This window comes from Elephantulus edwardii, unplaced genomic scaffold (assembly GCF_000299155.1).
Source record: "Elephantulus edwardii isolate Elephantulus edwardi_28Jun2011 unplaced genomic scaffold, EleEdw1.0 scaffold00022, whole genome shotgun sequence".
Classification (NCBI taxonomy): domain Eukaryota; kingdom Metazoa; phylum Chordata; class Mammalia; order Macroscelidea; family Macroscelididae; genus Elephantulus; species Elephantulus edwardii.
In genome coordinates, this window is record NW_006399772.1 from 10,024,165 (window position 1) to 10,038,791 (window position 14,627).

Here is a 14,627-nt window from a genome sequence, read left to right on the forward strand (position 1 = left end):
TTCTTGGTCTGTCAATAAGCACAGAAGTGTGAGCATTAAGTTTTCTAATGTTGCCAGGTTCTAACAGATATAGGGACCATACTCATATAGGAGGCATTGATAAGCTCCACATTTTGAGGAGGAAGCATTTAAATTTAGTGGGTTTTCCTCTCAAGTCAAGTATTATAGTCCTGTTTTTTTTAAAAAAAATTACAACCCAATGAGTCTATGGGAAAGAATATAGATTAGACCAAACAATACTTTATTTCGATGGCAGGGTAACTGAGAGGAACTCTCCAGGTAACTGTAAGTTCTATACCACTAAGAGTTCTGGAGGCAACTCCATTCAATCTACTGGTCACAGAGCACTGCTTGGAGTCCAGGTGAGCCCAGGCTGGAGGTCGGGTTCTAGAGGACGGAACCGAGGGAAGGAGGCTGGATCAGGCTCTGAAAGTTCTTGGGAGATTCTTAAGGAAATGAGGTCACCTGGTAGATGTGTTATTGGTGTTAGGGGCCACTGAGTTATGACTCTCAGTAACCCTACAAACAACAGATTTGAAATTTGCCCTGTCCTGCATGGGCCTTCCCATCTCTGAAATGCTTGAGTCCACTGGTCCAGTCACGAGTCACCCCATCTCCTTGAGAGTCTGCCTCAGTCTCTCTGACCCTCCACTTTCCCCAGTAGGATGTCTTCTCCAAGGACTGGCCCATCTTTACAATATGCCCAAAGTATATGAGATGATATTTTACCCTCTTGCTCTCTAAAAGCATCCTGGTCTCACCTCATCCAAAATAGACTCATTTATTTTACTTATTTGTTCTTTCTGCAATCCATGGGATATTTCGTACCTTCCCCCAACACTACAATTCAAATTTGTGGCAGAATCTCACCTGGACAAATTTGTTGTTGTGTAATGCAGAGTCAGAAACAATCCATAGCTGACCGTCCAGCAGTTTTTCAGAGGCAGTTAACTGCATGAAGGGAGTCTGCCCGTCTTTCTCCCATCAAGCAGCTAGTGGCCTTGAACCACGTGTCTTTGGAATTTTAACACAGCTTCTTACCACTAGGCCACCAGATCTCCCTGGTATGTCTCTTATATATGAGTCTGAACTTTCATGGGAATCAGGACTCCACTTGCATGATTATTTATCTGATGTATGACAAAATGTGATTCTCTAATTTGCCTATGATATCAAGCCACCTCTTTTTTTAAATGTTGTTATTATTATTTGTGTGTGTGTGTGTGTGTGTGTGTGTGTGTGTGTGTGTACTGTCAAATCAGATCTGACTGGTACAGGAGGAGATTGTCCCTCCTTCTCCAGCAGAGCATCTGGTGGATTTGAACCACGGACCTCTGGGATTGCAGTGCAGCTTCTTGCCACTAGGCCACCAGAGCTCTCTCAAGCCACTTCTTTTTTTTTTTTTTTATTTTAACTGGAGTCAATTGATTATTGCTCACAGTAAGCCTCCAGTACTCAAAGACTCATGTGCAAACTGCAGTACTTTCCATTTGAGCCAATGATATTTTAGGCCCTAAAGTCTCTGAAAAGTATACATATTTATACATATATATATACACAAACACACACACGTATACATATATACATACATATACATATCTACACACACATACATACTTACTTACCTACCTACCTACCAACTAATCAACCAAGCTAAGGAAGTGACCTTTGGCACAGAGTTCAAATCTACCAGCTGCTCCATGGAGGATGGGCAATCTTACCCCATGTAATTTACTGTCTCTGAAAACCAGCTACAGGGTCGGCTACACAACAAGAAGGAATTAAGTGTCCAGACTTTGTCTCTGTGATATGTCCAGCTTTATAGCTCAATTCCCTAGATCACTAGCATTCTCTTTCCCACGCTTCACTTACTGTATGTGAAGAAGGGTTCATGTAAATTCTCATGAAAGGAAACTGATGGGTTTAATCTGCTCCCTTTTTTCTTAATATTCAGTCTCTTTGATAGTGTGGTTGTTGAGCTTTTCTTCTACTTAAAACTAGCTGGGAGGGGGCAGGGGGGTAATTTCATTTGTTGTGTCTCATGAATGTGTATTTTTATTTGGATCTGTGTCATTTTAATTTGTCTCAGTATCTCACAATTTTTTACAAAAATAGTTCAAAGAGTTTAAACAAGAACCAACCCCCATGATACTGCTTACTCTCATGTTCTCTGTGCTATAACAGGAAACGCATTTCTGACACTTTTAAAATGAGCAATCACACGTATAATCAACTTGGTTAAAACTTCCTTCCTGGTAACTGCAACACTTCCTCTGCATCTGGATACCGAGGGAGACCCAGAAAAGCGGAAGAGTTTATAGGCGCACAGGGTAGGTCTGAATTTGTTTTGTTTTCAAAAATTAAACAAATGATTCTTCAGCATCATCACTTCCACTGCTTTATCAGGTATTACTTCCTTCTAATTTTTTATGTTGTTCTTTGTTGGCTCTGACTTGAAACAGTGACACTTCCTTCTCAGCTAGAATATTTTTATCTGAACAGTTGTTGGTTCTTTAGATGATACTGCCTCCGAACGTCTCATTGTCCTGTCCAAGCTCTGTGTGTGTGGATGTCCACATGGCTCTGGAGACAGTTCTGCAGGTGCATCAGCTCTTTGTTTTTGTTTGGCAGGAAGGGGGAGGGTAAGTGAACCTGTGCCAGCAGGCTCCCTATTCTTAGAAGTGTGTGTTTAGAGATTAGTGTACTTGCAAGATTTCTAACGACTTACAAGGAGAAAACTTCCTAGCCTCTACCATGAAGGCAAGCAGTGAGTAGTCAGCCTGTTTTCTTCTGTATCTAAACCCTTCTACATTTATTTAGTATCATTGAGGCAGAAGTTAATGATGTACCATGGCACAGTGTCTAAATTTGGGTACGTTATTTTATTACAAATCAGTGTCAATAGTGATGTATCTTACAACTGTCTTGTCAGTCATTCTCTAATGTAACAAAAGGTCAATGTTTTAAGTTGCAAGAGACAGTTCTCTAGTCTAATTGGTTTTCTCTACTTTGTAAGTGTATCTTCATGGTATTTAAAAGATTAAATTGTATTAAAATCAAGTTTATCAAAGTTTAAGTTTAGCTCTCACAAAGCAAGTTTAAGACAATACTTGAACATAATTCCAATGAAACCTGTCTTCCTTATCTTTTTAATCAGACTCTCCTTTCATATATGTATCTTAAATGCTCTAATTTCTTCAGGAAATAATTATGAGTTTCTCCAACTAAACATTAAGTAATTGAATAGTAGACGTCAGTTTCTGAAATTCAGTAAAATTCTTTCAATAGTTGATTTTTTATTTAGAATATGTCTTAAAGTGCTGTGATACTAAATATAGTCATATGCCACTAAAATCCATAGAAGAGTCTATGAATATGTATATAAGTGTAGTCTTTATCTAATGTCAGTTGATCAAATATTTATTTTACGTGTGTGTGTGTGTGTGTAACTAAAAACACTGAGGAAAACCTTTCCAGATAATAAAGTTATCCTTAACCTAATGCCACAATAATAATTATGTTTTGATGCAAATTGCAAAGTAGCTGCATTAGTTATTAAAAGTCATTGTGTGCACCTCAAATTTTTAACATGATACACTCTCCAGAGGTTAAAACCATGAATATATAGGTGGTTGGACACCGTCTGATTGGGCAGCACATGACTGAAAACAAAAATATTTCTATTTCAACGTTAATTTTTTTTGCATTTCATAGTATTTGACAGATTTCTAACTATAGCATGTCACATTTATATGTTTAAATTATTTATTCGTGGTAGATACTCATTAGATATTTGTGGAAGGAGTAGTCAGGTTAGTGAGAAAAATTTGTGAAATCTTGGTATGGTGATGAAACTATTAAGAGTGAAAAAGAAGTGAAATAATCAGGGTCTGTCTATACAGATGTCACTGGAGTCATAAATGTTACCACCTATCTTCAGTCTCCTCCATTCTGTACAGTGGAGGTAGATCAAATTACTTAATACAAAGTCAAAATACCTAACCGTTCATATAAGGAGAACAGCAAAACTAACAATCAAACCCAATGCCATCAAGTCAATTCCAGCTAAAAAGTAACCCTGTAATAGGAGAGAGGAGGACAGCCCCTTGGAGCTTAAGGCTGTAAATTTGTACAGAAGCAGACTGAGAAATCCTTCTCCCATGAAGCTGCTGGTGGGTTCAAACCACCACCCTTTCAGGAAGCAGCTGAGTACTTAACCACCTGAACCACTGGGGCTGCTTAGGAGAGCACAGCCTTAAATCATTTCTCTAAGAGACTGTCCTAATACAGCAGTGAAAGAATTAATTTTTAAATTATTCAAAAATAATATCTATCTGTAAACGCTCTAGGTTAAAAACTTTGTTCATTTGGTTTTGTTGTTTTTATGAATGGTATGACAAACTTTCCTAATTTGAAAGGGGAGGGGAGAGTGAAAAGACAAGAGAGAAAGAGGAAGTGGATTAGGGAGTAGATCCAGGACCCAGACAGTTTGAAAATAAAGAAGTTGAAGGAAGGTTGGTAATGTGGGTAGGTCCCAAAGGGAAGTGTAAGACCAAACAAAAAGGAAGTCAAAGGCATGCTTCCAAAAAGAGTCTTTCTGTGTATCACTTTGCACCTTGTAAACTAGGACTGGTCTAGGATACTCTGCTCATCTCTGTGTTTTGTGTGCTTAGCAAGCCCAACTATTACAAGTCACATTTGTTATCAAGTACTGTGCTAAATGAATGCTTCACACATATTATCTTAATTTCTAGTATGATAACTTTCAAACATATAGAATAGTAGAGGGAGCTCTGGGGGCCTGCCTAGAGGTAAGGAACTGCACTGCAATCTTGAAGGCACACAGCTCAATTCATCAGCTGCTCCACAGGAGAAAAACAGGAGTTCTCCTCCTGTGTGATTAAATTACCACTGAAAACCCACTGGAGGGTCAGCTATGGATCAGTTTCGACTCTACGGTAAACAACATCAATTAAAAAGTAGCAAGAATAATCGAAGATCTCTATACATAAAGTAGTACTGAATTATCATTCCACACTCTGAGGTCTTGCTAAAACACATTTGACAAATGAGAACAGGCTTAGACTATTTAACCTTCCCATCACTCACACACTAAGTGGACCAGCATTCATAGGTCCCAAAGTTCAAAGTACAGGTCATTAAGAATCTGTACACACCATGAAATACCTGCTTTCTGATGTGTCTGTTCGAAGGCTCTGAGCCAGTCATCCACAGACTAATCATGGCCAATCAGATGAAAAAAAATAAACTCTATAATTTGTAAAACAGGGATGAAATGAAGCCATAATGGGATGGAGGGAAAAAATTACAGGTCAACCTACTAGAAACTTGATTTCTGTTTTAGAGAACAAGGACAATGTGTGCATTGCATAACCAGATCTCCTAATCAGCAGTTTTTTAGGATGGTTTAGAGATATATCCCTCTCCACAGAACTAATCATCTCCAGCATCAGGACCCTGAATGGGCTCATTACACCTCTTCCAAGCCTTCTAGTCCCTGATTCTGACCCACAGTATTTCCCCTTCTGGTTACTTGACTTTATTCAAACTGTTAACATTTAAGTCTGCTCCAAATTTGCCTCATTGGCCAGGGCTGAACCAATATGAATTCTTTAAAAACGTAGTCTAGTCCCTTAGTCTGGCCCAGAAATCCTCTATACTGTTTACTCCTACCATTCAGTAACAAGTAGTAATGAGGCCCTGGTTTCTCCTTGCTCCCAGGTCACATAAGGCATGGATTTGGAGGGCTGTGAACCGCCCGTGGTTCTAAGAGCGGACAACTGCCGCAGGCGGCGAAGGATGAAGCCCCGCAGCACGGCGGTCTGCCTGTCCTCCATGGAGCTCATCCCCATCGAGTTCGTGCTGCCCACCAGCCAGCGCAACAGCAAGACCCCAGAGACCGTGCTGCTGCACGTGGCCGGTCACGGCAACGTGGAGCAGATGAAGGCGCAAGTGTGGCTGCGGGCACTGGAGACAAGCGTGGCAGCTGACTTCTACCACCGGCTGGGTCCGGATCACTTTCTCCTGCTCTATCAGAAAAAGGGGCAATGGTACGAGATCTACGACAGGTACCAGGTGGTGCAGACGCTGGACTGCCTGCGATACTGGAAGGCGTTGCACCGCAGCCAAGGCCAGATCCACGTGGTGCAGCGGCGCGAGCCCTCGGAGGAGACGCTGGCCTTCCAGCAGCAGCTCACGGCGCTGATTGGCTACGACGTCACTGACGTCAGCAACGTGCACGACGACGAGCTGGAATTCACGCGGCGCCGCCTCATGACGCCACGCATGGCGGAGGTGGCAGGCCGAGACCCCCAGCTGTACGCCATGCACCCCTGGGTGACCTCCAAGCCCCTCCCCGAGTACCTACTGAAGAAGATCGCCAACAACTGCATCTTCATCGTCATCCACCGCAGCACCACTAGCCAGATGGTCAAGGTCTCGGCCGATGACACCCCGGCCGCCATCCTGCACAGCTTCTTCACCAAGATGGCCAAGAAGAAGTCCCTGATGGACATCCCGGAGAGCCAGAGCGAGCAGGATTTCGTGCTGCGGGTGTGCGGCCGGGATGAATACCTGGTGGGTGACACGCCCATCAAGAACTTCCAGTGGGTGCGCCATTGCCTCAAGAATGGGGAGGAGATCCACCTGGTGCTCGACACACCCCCGGACCCGGCCCTGGACGAGGTGCGCAAGGAGGAGTGGCCGCTGGTGGACGACTGTACGGGCGTCACCGGCTACCACGAGCAGCTGACCATCCACGGCAAGGACCACGAGAGCGTGTTCACCGTGTCACTGTGGGACTGCGACCGCAAGTTCCGGGTGAAGATCCGAGGCATCGACATCCCGGTTTTGCCCCGGAACGCGGAGCTCACCGTCTTCGTGGAGGCCAACATTCAGCACGGGCAGCAAGTCCTTTGCCAGAGGAGGACCAGCCCCAAACCCTTCACCGAAGAGGTGCTCTGGAACGTGTGGCTCGAGTTCAGTATCAAAATCAAAGACCTGCCCAAGGGCGCGCTGCTGAACCTGCAGATCTACTGCGGCAAAGCCCCCGCGCTGTCTGCCAAGGCCTCGGCCGAGATGGCCGGGTCCGAGCCCAGAGGCAAAGCTCAGCTTCTCTACTACGTGAACCTGCTGCTCATAGACCATCGCTTCCTCCTGCGCCACGGGGAGTACGTGCTGCACATGTGGCAGATATCGGGGAAGGGCGAAGACCAAGGGAGCTTCAACGCCGACAAGCTCACCTCCGCCACCAACCCAGACAAGGAGAACTCCATGTCCATCTCCATCCTCCTGGACGATTACTGCCACCCAATCGCGCTGCCAAAGCATCGGCCCACCCCGGACCCAGAAGGGGACCGAGTTCGTGCAGAAATGCCCAACCAGCTTCGAAAGCAACTCGAGGCCATCATAGCCACCGATCCGCTGAACCCGCTCACGGCAGAGGACAAGGAATTGCTCTGGCACTTTCGATACGAAAGCCTTAAGCATCCCAAAGCGTATCCTAAGCTGTTTAGTTCTGTCAAGTGGGGGCAACAAGACATTGTGGCCAAAACCTACCAGTTGTTAGCCAGAAGGGAGGTCTGGGATCAGAGCACTCTAGATGTTGGGTTAACAATGCAGCTCCTGGATTGCAACTTTTCAGATGAAAATGTGCGAGCCATTGCGGTTCAGAAACTCGAGAGCTTGGAGGATGATGATGTTCTGCATTATCTTTTGCAGCTGGTCCAGGTAGGGTTTGGAGGTTGATGTCGGCAGAGCTTTCTTCTTGGGGGCTGTTTTTTGGATTAACACAGGCACACATTCATGTGCTAGCAAATGCCCTGTATCCAGAGCTTCGTGGTCACAGTAGTTCTAATGAAACCACAACAAGTAGTGAACTGTTCCAAGGTCTCTTCTTGTTTTTAACCATCATTGAGAGTTTGCTGACAAGCTTTTACAAGACATGAGTTCTATATGTTGTAGGAGAATTGGCCCTTTGGGAATACCTTGTTCTTTTTTATTAATGTAGTTAGGTGCATCCAGGCAGCTTGACTTGTAGACCCCATGTGACAGTGTAAAACTACCCGGTGAGGTTTACAAGGCTGTGAACTTTATGAGAGGGCATCTCCAAGTCTTTTCTCCCTCATAGCCACTGGGTGGGTTCAAACCACCAACCTTTCTGTTAGCAGCCATATGCTTAATTGTTGCACCATCAAAACCAAAAAACGGGATGGCGGAGCTCACTGCCATTGAGTCAAGCCTGACTCACAGGAACACTATTGCACATTTTAATTGCCATGGAGTCAGAACTCAGAGCTGACCTTCCAGTGGGTTTTCAGAGGCTTTAAATCACAGGAGACGTGAGACTCATCTTTGTCCTGTGAGCCATTGATGAATTCAGATGGTCCAAGAGGCACCAGCTGTGGGTTAGCGGAAGTCCCTACAGACAACATCATCAGAGTGTCTAACCCTTTTATAGTGTGGTGATTCTGAATCATCAAGTTGGAACTGACCCACAGCTGACCCTCCAGCAGGTTTTCAGAGGCAGTAAATCACACAGGAGCTTACCCACATTCTTTCAGTGGGACAGCTGGTGGATTCAAACCACATGACTTTGAGTTGATAGAGCAACTTCCTACCCATTCGGCCACCTGCACTCTTTAACCTCGATACTACAGAGTAAAACTGGCCCACAGTGTTCAAGATTGTAAATCTTCATGGAATTGACTGTCACCTTTCTCCCCTGGAGTAGCTGATGCCTTTGACTCACCAGCCTTTTGATCAGCGAAGTAGTCTGACAGCTGTGTCCTCAGTGCTCTTCCTGCGCTACCAAGGTTCCTTATATGAACAGTAGGTACATGACTGATCGTGGGAGCTCAGGTGGCGTCGTACATAATAAATTGGGCTGATAACCCAGAAGTTGGCAATTTAAATCCACCAGCTACTCCACAGGAGAAAGATGGACAGACTCCTATCGTAAAGATTTATAGCCTAGAAACCTAATGCAAGGTTACTAAGAGCTTGTCCTTTTTATATGACTTAGTTTCCTTGTGCCGGAGTTCTAAATTATTTACATGCTTTTGTTAACTCCCAGCTATTCTGATAGTGGTCAAACTCACATTTGCATTTTACCATATGCAAACTGAGAGACAAAGAGGTTAAGGTCACCTGCTTTGGAAGAAGAAGACCAACTCCAGGAGGTCAGACTTTGGGGCCTGGTCATTTGGATTAGCAGAGCTCCCTTCCAGGGCTTGCACATTTTACTGTCTCCCAATATCCTATTTCAGTTGAGCAACAGGATAGTATGAACTAAACAGAAAAGGTTTTATTGTCTGAATTTACCAACATTCATAAGACTAAGGTCTTAAAGTTACATAAAATCCTAAAGGCCCCTTTCTTAAACTGGTAGTATATATCTACTCGTTCTCATACTATCCCTGAGGTCTGGAATGGCTAAGTGATTTGCCTACTGTTTAACTAGGAAGTTAAAAAAAGAGGAACCATTCTCTTGTTCATTATAACAGTTCTTAAATGACACCGTTTAACATGGAAGAGGAAGTAAAAGAATTGGAATAGAAATGCTATTTTTGAGCACAGATGCGTTCATTCATTAACTCAAAAATAAGTGTCAAGTGTTTCCCATGTTCTGAATACTGGATATGGAGTGGTGATCAAACGGGGCCCCTCGGCCCCTCATGTGGTTTGTGGCCCTGTGGAGAAAACAGACATTACGTAAGTACACCCACAAACAGAGATAAAGGAGTACAGCCACAGACAAACTGACATTGTTGGGAGAAACCACAGAGTATTAGGATAAATAGGAGGGGTCCAGGGATGCCTAATATAAATGAATGAAGCCAGGAACAGTTCTGAGTGGGTGATTTTTTTTACCTGATTAGTCAGCCTAAGGGTTAAGACAGTAAGTCGTCTAATGGTTAGCTATATTTCTACCAGTCTCTGAAGCTCTTTTGGATTAGCAGAGCCCCTTTAAAAGGCTTGTTCATTTTACTGCCTCCCAATATCCTATTTCAATTCAGCATCAGGTTGGTATGAACAAGACAGATAAAGTTTTACTCTTTTTATTTACCAAAATTCCTAAGATTATATATATTTTTATAAAACCCTAACAAGCATTTTCTATAATCTTAACTCCAAATTCTTACATTCACAGTATAACAGGTTGTATTCCATCATCAAGTGTTTATTTTCGTCTTTCTACTAGTTCAGATACTGGGATAACACTAATGAATTCTAAAATAATCAAACCACCTTCTGTTTTCTAGCTCCCCATAACAAAGAGAACATAAAGCACACTTGCCTGAGATCTGTGCTAAACTCAAAGGTTACCAGAGAGTATTTTTTGTTGCCTTTTTCCCCCCCACAAGTAAGCATTGAAGAATCGGAAAAATGAATAATGCTTTTCTTGATTTAAGGCCCTCTGATAGTGCAGTATATTCCATGTTGTGCTGGCAACCGAAAGGACAGAGGTTTGAATCTACCATCTGCTCTGGAGGAAAAACAAGAAATGTCTCCTATCAAGATTTACACTCAGTGAAGTGTTGCTATGAACTGGGTTCAACTCAAGGACAGTCAGGCTTCTTGATAAGTTTTTAAAGAAGTACACTGATTCCAACTCATAGCAAGCCTGTCTGAGAGACTAGAACTGCTCAATAGGGTTGTTAAGGCTCTAAGTCGTTTCAGAAGACAACTGTCTCATCTTGCTCTTACAGGGTGGGTTACTGGGTATTACCCTTCAGGTTAATAGCCCAGCTCTTAACCCATTGTGCCCCCAGAGCTCCCATGCTTTACAGAAAGAAGTCAGTAAGTAATATTAGCAGTTGGCTTTGTAAGGGAGCTCTGGTGGCCTAGTGGCAAGAAGCTGCGCTGCAATCCCAGAGGTTCGTGGTTTTAATCCACCAAATGCTCTACTGGAGAAGGAGGGGCAATCTCCTCCTGTAACAGTCAGATCCGATTTGACAGTACACACACACACAAATAATAAAATTTAAAAAAAACCAAACAGTTGACTTTGTGGTTATAAATTTGAAGAATAGCATTCCTTTATCAAACTAGTTGAGACATTTTCAGACATGGTTAAATGACTCATTCCTGATTCCACTGGTCTCCTACTTGTGATCTGCACATTGACTTCACAGAAGTTAAACACCAAAAAGGTCATAAAAACTCACTGTTGGATTAGAAATTTCAGTACCACAATTAAGTATGTGAACCAACAAAGAATAAATAAACCTTTTGCTGCTAAAAAAAAAAAAGAAATTTATAGCGGGTGTGAAGTAATTCATACCAGTGGCTAAGTGACCACATTCTTAGAACTAAGATCACAGATGCATCAGCAATGGCATTTACTTGATCACACTCAGGAAAAACATCTTTGAAAGACTTCATATAATTGAAACATTCTCTTTTTACTGTGTGACACTGAGTCCATTTCACCTCATAGCCATCCTTATTATGGAATAGAACTGCTCGGACATTTCCAGGCTTTCTTCTTTCAAGGAGTGGATTGCAAGGTCCAGATTGTGGATTTAAACTGCTGATAGTTTTGCTTTCAGCTGAGTGCTTAACCAGTAAATCACCATCAAGTCACTATAGGTGATTTCCAGAATGGAAACCTAGAGAAAGCCTTGAAAATTATGTTATAAATCCCACAGACCCACAATTTGAAAGATGTGATAAAAGCCATTAGATTATACATGTAGAGACTGATTGTCATGATTTACGTATTTTTACCACAATAAAAGGGGGGGAAAAACAATAAAAACAATTCACAGGTCCTAAGGGAGCTCTGGTGGCCCTAGTAGTAAAAAGCTGCACTACAATCCCCAAACCACTTGGTTTGAACCCACTAGCTGCTCCTCCATGTCATTTACTGCCTCTGAAAACCCACTCGAGGGTCAGTTATTAGTTAGTTCCAACTGGATGGCGTATAACAACAACAAAAGTATAAAGTGTAACAGGAATCTCTCCTGCTTCATGGGGAAGAAAATAGACCACTTTTTATTTGTAAAGAAAATTCTCTGAAATATTTTACAGGTTTGTTTTTTTTCCCTTAACTTGAATGTGTCTGTATCTGTTTCTGGCATCTATATCTTTATAACTGCATTGAAATAGTCTAAATATTAGCAATGGTGCCCTAATTTGTTAGTCTTGCTGCTTTTAAAATTGTAAACTATTTAAGGCTTGTATAAAAATACAGAAAATAATATAATACTTAAGTGCCTACCAAGATTCAGTTATTTTTCACATGTAGGCTGCTCTGGTGACCTTGCACTGCCAACCCAAAGGCAGGCAGTTCAAATCCACCAGCTGCTCTGAAGGAGGAAGAAGGACAGTCTCTTCCTGTGAGATTTATATCTGGAAGGTCAGTTATGAGTCAAATCCACCTCAATGCCAATAAATTGAATTCCTCTTCAGTAACTGTGCTGTTTCCTAAGTAAATTTTCTTTACTTAGAAATGATACGATATCAAATGATATGAAGCTACTATTGAATGCTAAAAAAAACCCCCAAAAAAACAAAAAACCAAGAGCAAAAATGAGTTGTATTTGAATCAACAGCACCTAACAACAACAGCGGAAGCATAGAAAATCTGAGATTTTCAGACATAAAGCTCTGTATAGCACAAAGCATAGTGAGAGGTAGTGATTTGTATGTGAGGATTAAATCTAGGCTTCCTGTTTACCTGCATTAGAGGCAGCTCAGTGACTTCCTTGTGAGATGAAAAATACCTATCTTGATCAGAAGGGAAGCTATGATATTTTTAGAACTTCAGTTTAAAAATATTTTTCTCTTATCCATTTTCTCTTACCATCACTTTTATAGATGTGTTATAGCCATCATCATCTTTCCTCTCTACCCTTCCAATATATCTAATAAACCCTTAATTTGAACAAAAGCCTCTTTACTTTTAAGGTTATCAAAAGCACATCTATGACTGTAAGTCAAAAATTCTGTTTTCTAATCCCATTTCTGTAATCACTACTCTTTCACTTAAAGAAAATGGTTTGCTGTTACCCTAAGTATCCTAGAAAAAAAAGGTAATTAAATTTAAATAATGAGATTCTTATACCTTAGCCATAGAAATCCATAGAAATCAACCAAGTAGAGTGGCTTCCTCTTCCACCATTTACTTTCCCTCTGTTTACCAGCACAGAATGCAGCCCTACCTATGTCAATATGTTTTTCCTTCAGGCTGTGAAATTTGAACCCTATCACGACAGCGCCCTTGCCAGATTTCTCCTGAAGCACGGCTTAAGAGTAAGTGTGTGCATTTTTACAACAGTTTGGCATTTCAAAAGTGAGAATGACTGATAGACCTAGAGTGGCAGTCATAATAATTCAACCTTCTTGTTCCCACTCTTAGAACAAGAGAATTGGTCACTTCTTATTTTGGTTCTTGAGGAGTGAGATAGCCCAGTCCAGGCACTATCAGCAGAGATTCGCTGTGATCCTGGAAGCCTATCTGAGGGGCTGTGGCACCGCCATGCTGCACGACTTCACACAGCAAGTGCAGGTGATCGAGATGTTACAGAAAGTCACCATCGATATTAAGTCACTCTCTGCTGAAAAGTATGATGTCAGCTCCCAAGGTATAGTTCCTACCTCTCTTTGGTTCTCTATCCAAGTGCTGGTAGCTTCAAATGTTGTTCTATGACTCTGTTCCCTCCAAAAGACAAGTTACATCTCCCTAAGGCCATTTAGAACACATTTCTAAAATTTCCTGTCTGCATGCGGTGAGCATATTAAAAATTCTCCTCTGTATATTAATAATTTTATGTATGCGTTTTTACTGTTGAGTCTGTAATAATACATATATAAAACTCTTTGGAGAAATGTTTAATGTTTTGCAGATATAAAGTGGGTTCTTTCTGAAAAATAACTGAACCAAAACCAACAAGATTTGGTCTTTCCAAATCAGTATATTTTTCTTCTCATCTTTGACTATATGCTTTTAATTTTTGGCTTTAAAAGTTATGAATTTTTAAGAAGTTATTTTAATTTTTTCTGTGTGCACAAATATGTGTGATATAGATATTATCATCCCTTTTCTGACTCTACTTCCAATATCCTCCTCTTGTCCTTACTCTAGGAAATTTTATATCTGTGCATTCCCATAGTTGCTTTTATATTTTTAAATTGTTCATTTTTATTTGAGTGGAAATTTACAAAGAAAAGAGTTTTCTGTCTCGCAAGTCCTGCACAATCCATGTACTGTAATACGTTCTTCTCACTGCCTCCCTGTGGCTCCTGTTCCCTTTCTGCCTTCTTAGTTTTATTGTTGGGCAAATGCTCCCCTTTTGATCATGAATGGGTAATTGTTCAAAGGAGGGCATTCCTCCTTAGTGCTATTGATCACTTAGAGACCTGTCTATTATTTAGATGTAAGTTGAGCCACATTGGACATGATTTCAGTTCCAGGTTTGTGTGACTAAGGATCATAGTTTTAAGGCATTCCACCAGTCTTTCTAACAGACCAGCAAGCCGGTGTTACTACATTTATATACTTAGTATATATTATCATGTGTAACCTGCGTTTGTGTCTCTTATAAAATGTATTTGCAATGAATAAGTCATTGATTTTACAAAATTCAATCATTCTATCTCCA

General features: G+C 41.7%; 1 protein-coding gene across 1 annotated transcript in view; it reads left to right on the forward strand.

Moving 5' to 3' along the window:
* The first annotated feature begins 2,257 nt into the window (after positions 1 to 2,257).
* The window catches only part of PIK3CG (phosphatidylinositol-4,5-bisphosphate 3-kinase, catalytic subunit gamma), a 57,026-nt gene continuing 44,656 nt past the window's right edge, over positions 2,258 to 14,627 (forward strand). Inside the window, exons 1-4 of the mRNA XM_006882623.1 lie at positions 2,258 to 2,330; positions 5,743 to 7,749; positions 13,213 to 13,278; positions 13,385 to 13,610. Coding sequence (XP_006882685.1) covers positions 5,755 to 7,749; positions 13,213 to 13,278; positions 13,385 to 13,610 — 2,287 coding nt within the window. The 5' untranslated portion in view covers positions 2,258 to 2,330; positions 5,743 to 5,754. The remainder of the gene's footprint in view (positions 2,331 to 5,742; positions 7,750 to 13,212; positions 13,279 to 13,384; positions 13,611 to 14,627) is intronic.